At 39.1% G+C, this 10,293-nt stretch overlaps 1 protein-coding gene across 1 annotated transcript in view; it reads right to left on the minus strand.

The window, feature by feature from the left end:
* The window catches only part of STAM (signal transducing adaptor molecule), a 32,298-nt gene extending 22,060 nt beyond the window's left edge, over positions 1-10,238 (minus strand). The window contains exon 1 of the mRNA XM_058832109.1: positions 10,079-10,238. Within this exon, the coding sequence (XP_058688092.1) occupies positions 10,079-10,118 (40 nt within the window). The 5' untranslated portion in view covers positions 10,119-10,238. The remainder of the gene's footprint in view (positions 1-10,078) is intronic.
* Between the last annotated feature and the right edge of the window lie 55 nt (positions 10,239-10,293).

Consider the following 10,293-nt stretch of genomic DNA (forward strand, 5'->3'; position numbering starts at 1 on the left):
TTCAGGGAATGTCTTGGACTACTTAGTTTTATGAAAGCAACCAAAGATTTCATATAAAAACTTCTCTGCCAGGAAAGAGTCATTATCTAGGGAGTTTTCCTCCCTAATTTGCCCTAAACTAGGACACTAGATTAGCACTGGAAAAATTGCAAAGCAAAAGACAAAACAAAACATCGATACCCCAAAAATTACAATGATTATTCATATCAAATTTGATGGTTTTTCTTATGAATGAGTTTTGATATCCTACAAATGGACATAGGTTACAGTTAATTAGTTTCCTCATTCAGAACAAAAACGCAGAAAAGCAAAACTATGGTTATGTGCTCCCAAAGTATTTCTAAGGAAAAATTCAACACTGCCATATATACAAGTGAAATGATAGCACATCAGCTATATTGCCTGATGCAAGAAAAAGAGCAAAACAGTACAGGAAATCCTAAACAGAAGTTAGTTACAATTCTGTATGTTCTCTCCGATAAAGTAAAAAGGTACTGCCTCCTAAACTACTCTCTAAACCCTATCAGAAAATTTGTTTGATTAGAAAAAGCAGTCATAATCAACAGAAATATCAAAAATTACATGTAGACACCATGTTAACATCTAGCACTAAGATATGCCAGCTGATCAACCAACCACTTCATTTTCCTTTCAGTCTGCTCTTATCCCAACTCATGCTTATGACTATCATAGAAATTTGTGATTTTCAGGTAAGACACTTGAATTTAATGCCTTGCATGAACCATCACAGCCAAGGCAGTCTTCTGAAATTGCAGTCTATGCACACAGAGCTGTTCTGCTACCAAAGACAGCCTCAACTCTGCAGCACCAGAACTGCTTTTTTGAAACACAGAGCCTGAGTTGCCTACACTGCATTCCCCAAACTGAAAGCAGCTGATAAGCACAGTCCAGAGACACAAAAAACAGACCGCATGGAGGCAGTTTACTTCCAGGACTCCACTATTTCAGTTTGCTGCCAGTTCCACTGGAGCTCCAGCTCCAGTCAAAGTCTGCCTGCAGAGTTCTCTCCAAAGCCTTAAGTTCCTGCCAGGCTCTGAGCTCACACATGGAGCCCATAAACCCAGACTGATCACTCATGCCTAATGCTGGACTTCAGTCTGCACATCCTTCAGCAGAGATGAGCAATCCAATGGAAGTGAAACCTTGGTCTTTTCCATTGTTCTACATAACAGAAAACTGTCTGTATTTTTGACAACAATTGATCCTTCTTTCCTCACAATGTCAGCAACGAGAAATGTCATAGCAATTGCTTATGTCTTCTACAAACAAAGGAGTAAACTAATGCACACAATGTTTTAATATAACAGCAAACTGTACCTTTATGCTAATTTAAATGCTGGCCAAAACTACAAGTAAGATAGAGATTGATGAAATCCTTGATCACATTAACCACATCGATCACAGCATTTATTTTAATTCCCAATGGGAACACATTGCAAATTTATCCATGAGTACAACTACAAGTTTCCTGCTGTGGCCATGTTCATTCTTGGCAGTCAAAGTTAGTCCTATATAAAAAGTCCATTTGCTTGCAGTGCCTTCCCCCTTTTTTGTCAGGGTATTTCCTCTACCAACAAACACTAGAGAGTTTCTTACTAAATTTCAGCCTGAAAGCAAGTTTCATGGTATACTTTCAGTCTTCTGTATTAACAATCATCCAATAATTCCATTGGATAATAAAATTAATGCTAAGACATAAGAAAAAAATTGCTTCTAGATTTTTACTCAAATTTTGTCTCAAACAAGGGGAGTTAAGAGCATACTGAGAATGTTAGCAGCACACTGTCTCAGCTGACTGTCCACAAAAAAGGCCACTATCTCTGTCAGAGCACTAGCAAATTACTATTGCCTGTCACCATTCTGGGAACAGGAGCAACAAAGATGCTTTGACTAAATTCCTATGTTGCACCAGTGTTTTGTAGACAAAATTATTACTTAAATCTACTTAAGTTAAATTACTTACACTATTATCACTAAAACTCCACCAGTACTCTCTCTTCTAAAATGAGACACACATTCACAGGCAAAAAAAAGTTTATGTGCACTTGGTAGTTGCCTACCCTGCCTAACAGCTGGCATCTTCCCAGCCTTCAGGTACAGTTGATATGACTGTCAGCTTCTGTCTTAATACTAGAATGGACTCTTATAGGGGAGGAAAAACCCCTTTTTTGTGCTTAAAGTCTTAGGTTTGCACAGCACACAGAAGATACCTAAAGATGAAATGTTCTTTATTTTCCATCCCTGATCAAAAGTTATTCTACCACAAAATATTTAGTTCAGACCCTATCCCTCTACTTCACCATTACTTCAAAATCTTACTCAATTTAGTGAATGCCCAGCCAGGACCAGAAAACATTTCAAGCTTTACAAAAACAACTTTAAAAGACAACACTGGCACCTTTATGAAGTCAGCATGCTTCAAAACTTATTAATGCTATGCCAAACCCAAAGGAAACAGGACTGCATCATAGCTCTCTTCCATGAAGCTGCATCACTCAAATTCAAGGCTTTGTTTTCTGAGCACAAGCAAGGCCTCCAAATGAACACAGTAATTTTAAACAGCTCAAGACTGTACAATCTTATGTTGCGTAAGGTTAATTTGTAGTAATTAATTGTTATTAATCTTAATTACTATTAATAGTAGTTAGTAAAATAGTAGTTTCAAATTTTTTAAACAGACTTTTTTCCTTGGGGTTTTTTTTTTTTTCATAACACATCTTTACCACTCACCTTTATTTTTTCAGGAGTTATTTAATATTATTTTCTTACCAGTAATTCCATAAAGACAGACACACAAACTGGTAAGTACTATAATTTCAGGGAAAACAGTACTTGGATCTATGGGTTCTTTGGTCAAAACCAGCAATGATAAGGCACAATACACTACCTTTCTAAATTTGTTTAGTTTCTAAAACAAACACAAAAAAGACAAGACCAATTTATCATTTTTTGGCCAGTTTGCAAGGCACAGAGCTTGGAATCACTAGGCCTATCTCCTCATACTTTCGCATTCAGAACACTGGCCATATTGGGCCAGACCAATTCCATCTTGTCCAACATTCACTCTCTAAAATATATATTATACCTAAAACAAACACCTAGGAAAACATAAAAGAGAACAAGGTAAGCATTAATTGTACTTCGCTACCAACACACCTTTCAGTGACCAGTGATTTGCAGCTTCATAACTCCTGAGTCAGAATTGGTGCTCCAACCACACAAACATTGTCATAAATCTCACATATAACAACTAAAGTATTCTGAAGAAAATGCATCTCCTCAGCTGTGTTTGTATCTTGAGCTCACCAATAATTTGTAGAATATAATGTCCTTCAAATAAAGCACCTAGATGCTGAAATTATTCTTCCAAACATATATTGTGTCTTGTTTCAAGTAAACCTCCGAATAAAATTTATACAACACTGAATAGCATCTGGCTTTTCAGGAAAACATCATTTCTCATTACAAATGCCATAAACTCTCACTGAAATACTATACCTAAAACACAGAAGACAGCATTACACCTATTGAATGAGAAGGTCAAAAAGATTTAATATATGAGTTTAATTACTTATACTTTGGTTGAAAGTACACAGGCTTTTGCACAGGCTATTTTGGGACACCTAAATCAACCTGCCTCTCTTTGTGCTGTAAAGTTCATTAACTGTGTTGAGGCCCCATCTCACTGTAATTTACAAACCTGAGTGCTTGAAGCATTGATAAAATTCTGTTTGCTCCTCTGGTTTTGTGCATTATTTATATGTTATAAACAAAGCAAAAATATTTGCACTGTGATTCTATTTGAAGTTCCCTATTATATACAAAACACAATTGCAGTTGATCATTTTAGGTCAGAAGAAAAAAAACCAAAACCCTTTCCTCAGTAGAAAAACAAAACATTTCCTAAAATTACTGTCATACCTGTCTTGAAAGAAATCTATCATCAGATTTACAGAGTACTATTAGACAGAAGAAAGGTAGTTCATGCTGAAAAAAATCCATTGCTAGATTTAGTGGTTGATGCCTTAGGTTCTGGTAAAAGGAATATAAATATTGCTGCAGATTTTCCATGGAAATATGTGCTAGTCACTTGATTTCTCTGCCTTAGTTTTGCATCTTAACAATAGCATTTTACTGCCTTATTAGAAATTTGCAAGAGTAAATACTCTCAGCACTGTTCAGATACTGCAGTGAACCGCATGATGCATTTCTTATGGCAGAAAACTTAGTGACTACCCATTGCTAACATCATTTTCAGAGGGAGGTCTAGGCAGGCTTGAGCTTCCCAAGCTTTAGTTTTTGCTGAAGTTCATTTTGACAGAAAAATTCCAGTCTTAGGACTGAGCTATTTTTCAGCAATGAAGTCTCAAAGATGTTAAAACTAGCAGAATTTCAAATATAGAAAACAAATCTAGATCAAAACACCCTCAAAACCGACACTTAAATTGTACATTATTTGAAGCAGTTAAAGCAAATATCAGTAAAATCTGTCAGAAAATTCTACCAATCTAAGGTTTTTAGCCATCCTACTTATTATTTGCTCTTACTCTATTCATAGATGCAACATTATTTTCACAGTTGGATATCATTAAAATGAAACACTGAAGTTGCAACTTCAATTACAAAGAAAAGAATGGCTACAGAAAGTCTTCAAAAGAACAGCTAAAGAAAGTCTTCAACTCACAGACTCATTACAACCACTTTCTAGCATGACAGAAAAATCCTCAAGAATCTGTTGTGTCATTGTAATTAACACAGATTTAATGAAAAATTCAACACTCCCTTCAGCCTTCTCTTCTGCTCAAAGTTTTGTTTTCTTCACAGGGCTAAATAAATAATTTCCCCTTCTCTCTCAAATTGCAAACACTAAAATCCAAAGCAATGTAGTTTAAACAGCCCTTAAAGACCGAAAGTGACAGCAAATTTTTCTTTCTTTTTGCAGGCACTTGCTGGGAAATTTGGATTACATACCATTCCACATCACTGAAGTTAAATGCAATTAAATTTTGTTCTTTTTGTCTGTCAAATAAAAAGAACAAATACACTTGTTGGTCCATTCTACAAAAACCACCACTTGAATATTAACCACTTTGCATTTCACTAACATGCTCAGAACTGGTCAAGAAGAATATGTCCAACCAGATTCCATTTAGACAAGTTTGAAAATAACCTCTAACAGGCAACAACACCATAGAGAGAAACTTGAATTCCATGTACCATTAACTTTGATAAAGCTATTAACCAATTTCTGCAGTTTAACTGTACATTTACAATGCTCCCAAGTCCTTCTGGAAGCAATTGTAGGTGTCCTATGACAGCACTGCAGCTGATTCAAGGCAAAGCAAGCAGCAGTGACTGAGGTCATCTCAGCTCATTCCTTCAGAAAACCATGTAGGACCCCACCACGCATGATGCGGCCCAGCCAAAACGAACATCACTCAGCTGAACTGAATGAACTGAGCAGAACGAAGACAAAAGGATTCACAACCTTAAAAGGTTGAAATCGTAAGACAAGCTGAGCAAAAATAATTTAGATGTTTAGATCTCTCATGCCAACCCTAACAAATCCGCAGAACTCAAACTACCTTTCACCCAGAAATATTACAACACAACAGGAAGGTGAGCACATTAGAGATACATGAGAAGGATGAATAGCCCGTAAACAAGGTGCATCACAGGCATGTCATACGAACAAATGGTGCCAGGATGCACTTGCAGAACCCCACAAGCCATGCCACAGTAGAAGTATTTCAGAAGGGAGATCGGCAAGAAACTCAATTTTCCACATGAGGTATGCAGTGTTATTTTTATCAGTTGGAAGAACAGATTTTACGTGTTGAAGATCTACTTTGATTCTTCTAAATTTTGGTATTATAATGCACGCTGTCACAGCCGAAAGGAAGAGAAGCACTTAAGTGACAGTTCTTCCCTGGGAGGAATGAAAGAAAATTACCAGAAAAGTACAGTCTTTGACTATTGAACATACTATGTTGACTTCAAAGTGCCCAGCTGAACTCAGAGTCTGGTAATTGGTAGTGAAAAAGCTTTTTTTGTTGGCTGATATACTGAAGGGGTATTCCACCCAGTCTTATCCTATCAGCATTGCCATTTTGCACTGAGATCCTAAAACCAAAGGCATCTTTAAATAAGAATTTCTTGTTTTTCATAAATATTTATAATTGACTGAAAAGGAGGGTGGCTATAGCTCCTTTTTACATATTTTCTACTCAGTCTTCCTATTAACTCACAGCTAATGTCCTTTTTAAAACAAAGCTGAGAAAAACAATAAGCCAACTCAGGCAAAAAAGGACCAGTCTCATGACAAGCTGAAGCAATCCTTGGAATTCATCTTCCTTTACAGCCAGATGTTAACTCAGAGTCTGCAGTCTCTATAATGATCTGGGGTCAAGAAACTCATCCGACAATTTTCCCTTCTTTTGGCAAAACTGGCCTAACACAGAAAGTCCAGCTCAGAGAGACACGTAATTGGATGTTTTGAAGACGTTGACTAAGCAAGGGGATAAATCTAAAGAATAGTGAATTTAAATTGCAAGAGGATTTTATTTCAAGAAATTGCACCATGGGAATCATGATCAAACCATTTCTTATATTTTAATAGCATCAATCTATAAGCTGATCATAGGCAATTCAAACACATTATTAAATATCTGAAGAGTCATTAGCATAAAATTATCAACAACTGCTAGAATTAATAAAATATGGGGAAAATGACTGCAAGTCACATCAAGTTCTACTACCTTACTAAGCCACCTGCTTAGTTTCCTATTACTGTAAATGGCAAGCCTGAATTTCTTCCCACTCCTGTACTGCCTCAAACCACCACAGTAAGAACCAGAGTAACATCCAGAGAAAATGCAAAGACCTTCATCTTTTACTGTGTGTAAGGGAAAAAAAAAAACAGTCTAAACCCCCATGTTTTTTAAACATCTTCTTTTAATATCATGCATGATTTTTATGACAACTTATACCAGAACCTGAGTTATAGATTTTATTCTTGATATAATATTTAAATGACACTTGAAAACTACTTTAGCAGCAAGTTCTTCATCAAACCTAGCCTAAGCATGCTACACTACTATTTAGCCTGTCATGACACATTAGTAGTCAGTCTTTTGGTTCTTAAGGCACATTTCATCCTTATTTTACCTGAGTCAAAATTGCAGAAAAATCAGCATTTCTCAGAAACAACTCCCTGGGAATAATTTTATGATTAAGATTGAGAAATACAGCAGAAACAGACAACCTATGAACCTAAAAAGAATACTGTTAATTCTAACCCCTAAAATGGAAGATTAGAGTTTCTTAATTTCACTTTCCACAGTGCCCAGTGCATTGAAGATATTTTTTTTTTTTAAATTCTATTATTATGTTCCTTACTTGGGCACACCATCAAAGGTTCCCTGACTTGATTGTGAAAACTTGTGTCACCACTGATTAGCATCCCTTCCTCTTGAAATATTCCTAAGTATGGTAAAAAGAAATTTCAGAAACTGAAAAGTATTTGGGCTTCATCCAGAGATTTGGACTCTTGAGGATGACAATGGTTAATTTCCTCAAATCTCTGGACATTCTTTAATATTATCAATTTAATAGCAGTCTCAAACAACATTCTTTTGCCAACTGCACCTAAACAAACCAGGTGTACAAAGGTGACACTAAATGGTAAACTATTATGGATGACCAGGTTCCACTGCAGCAGCATGCTAACAGGACTAGCCAAATTCCGCTAACTGGCCAGACAAACTGAAAAATTTGTCCTGATTGTAAGACATACTTATGCTCCCAAAACAATGGAAAAAATTTAATTCCAGATATGTTCTCTGCAATCCATCATTTTAAATGGTTCCAAAATAATTTCCAACTACTCCACAGTACTAATCAGCCATCCAGTAGACAAGAAAGCACAGCTATCACAACAATACTATCAACAACACCAATGTCCAAATCCAGATGAAATTAAGAATAGTTGGTGACTGCCTTTCTGCCTCAGGAACTTGATTTTCAAAAGAAAACTTTCTTGCTGGATAAGAACAAAAGCAGAGCACTTAACTTTCACTCAGAGAAAACAAATGAAAAATAGCACTATGGCTTGACAACTTTTGGAAGTTTCTTAAGAACATGAGAGCTTCCTCTACAGCTGATGCTATCTTATGAAGCCTGCCAAAAAATTAATCCAGATAATAGCACATTCCCAAGGGGCCCCAGAGAAGAAGAGCCCAGGGACGCTTTCTGGGAGCCTTCATCATTCCCTCTCCCTGGCACAAATCCAGTTAAGTGATGGATAAAGGCAGCAGGTTCCTGAAAGTAGGCTGTCACCAACTAAATGGCCTGCTGCTCTTTCAGTGTCCCTCAGGACACCATGAAAGGGGCCGAAAGAAAAAGGCTATTTACCAGTGAAAATTAGCCCATTGTCCACTTAAAAATTATTTACTGGTGATCATATTAGGCAAGCACAGTAGATAAGGCATTGGCACCCTCTGCACCTAGAAAAGAGCAAATGAGCCACCGAAGTAACTGATGAGTGCAACTGCCCTGCCTTGAGATTCGCAGTGCTGAGGAGCACATCCAGTGAACCGAGCTCTAGAGAGATCCCTTCAAGCAGTCTGAGCTTCCCTGCCAGCCAGAGGCACTAGGAAGGAAAAAAGTGAACACCTGCCAGAACCTGAGCCTATCACTTTTTAATCTTATTAGTTCAAATCATTCTCTAATAGTCCATGGAAACCTGGCAAGCCGTACAATCTCTTCCTCACTTTCAGCTCTCAAATTACACTAGAAGACAGCAGAACAACTAAGAAGAATTATTACTTTCCAAAATAAGTAAGGCAAGTTTGCTACCAACAAAATCACTAATTGAAGTGCAGTCTTGAGATTAGAAGTGTTAACAGCTCAAAATGAGAAGATCAAGCTATATCTTGTTTTGATACAGCAGACTAAGAATTTCCGATAGCATACATACAGAATTTATGTATTAATTACAGAATTTATGTCTCAGTACTTTTTTTATGCACTAATCCTTTCTCCTAAAAAGATACATACTTTTCAAACCGTTTTGTCTTAGTCTTTTTTTTAAGAGCTGGAAGAATTAATTTGGAGCCTAAACGTCTTATGTTTGATAAACACTTAGAAACAATGTATCTGTAGTTGAAAGTTACAGCTGGTTTAACACCATAAAAGAAATTAGGTTCAAGAGATTATACAATGTTACACTGCTGTAAGAAAATAACCGCGGGGAAGGGGTATACTTATGCACGTATGAGGAAAAAGTCCCTTTATGTTATGTGATTTCCCAGACAAAGCTTTTATGGCTCAAAGTAAAAGAAATGTCAGCAGCAGGTGGAAAAGAAACCATATTACACAATAAGACACACAAAACTAATTATTAACTGTCTATATGTTATTTTATCTTCAGTTTCAACACTTCAGCATTAAGCACTACTTTTGTCAATTAAAAGCCAGATTCTTCCTCTCCATCTAGTCCGGCCTCGGAACAAGCAAGGTGGGGATAACACCTGAGCTCAACACGTCAAGTTTTACTTGGCAGGAAAAGAGGAAGCTCCCATAGGAATCCCCTTCAAAGAACTAAATACAAAACGCTTTTACCATTTTCTCATGCCTGTCTGTGAAGCAACTGTAGATGGTGCTTTTTACTGTTCATCCTTTGAAAAACACTCCAGCGCAGACCTTTTTCACTACTTGTTTTGCGGTGCTGCAGCGTTACCCGTGCTGAGCAGGCCAGCTCGTCCCCCACGAGCATCCCGGCGCTCGCCCCCGCGGCCCGCAAGGCCAGAAGGGCCCGCAGGGGCCCCGGCGCTGTCACCGGCCAGCCCCCGCCGGGACGCGGGCCCGGCCCAGCCCGGCCCAGCCCGGGCCGCCGCCGCTGCTGCTGCTGCTACCCCTTCCCGGCGCCAGCGAGCCCAGCAGCACAAGGCCGGGACAGCGGGCCGACCGCCCGCTGGGGCTGGAGCGAGAGCGGGTCGGAGGGCCGGCCACCCGCGGAGTTACCTCGGGGAGAGGCCGAGCCGCGGGAGCCACTCACCCACATCCTGGTCGAAGGGGTTGGTGGCGAAAAGCGGCATGGCGGGGCGGGGGGCGCGGGGCGGCCGCCCCTCCCGGCAGCGCGGCGGCAGCGACGGCGAGAGAGAGCAGCCCTCGGCCCGGCGGCGGCTCCTCCTCCGGGCCCGGGCAGCTCCGCCAGCGCCTCCTCCCAGCGCCGGCACCGCCCCCCGCGCAGCACGCCGGGAACCGGGCCGG

Source organism: Poecile atricapillus, chromosome 2, assembly GCF_030490865.1.
Source record: "Poecile atricapillus isolate bPoeAtr1 chromosome 2, bPoeAtr1.hap1, whole genome shotgun sequence".
NCBI lineage: Eukaryota > Metazoa > Chordata > Aves > Passeriformes > Paridae > Poecile > Poecile atricapillus.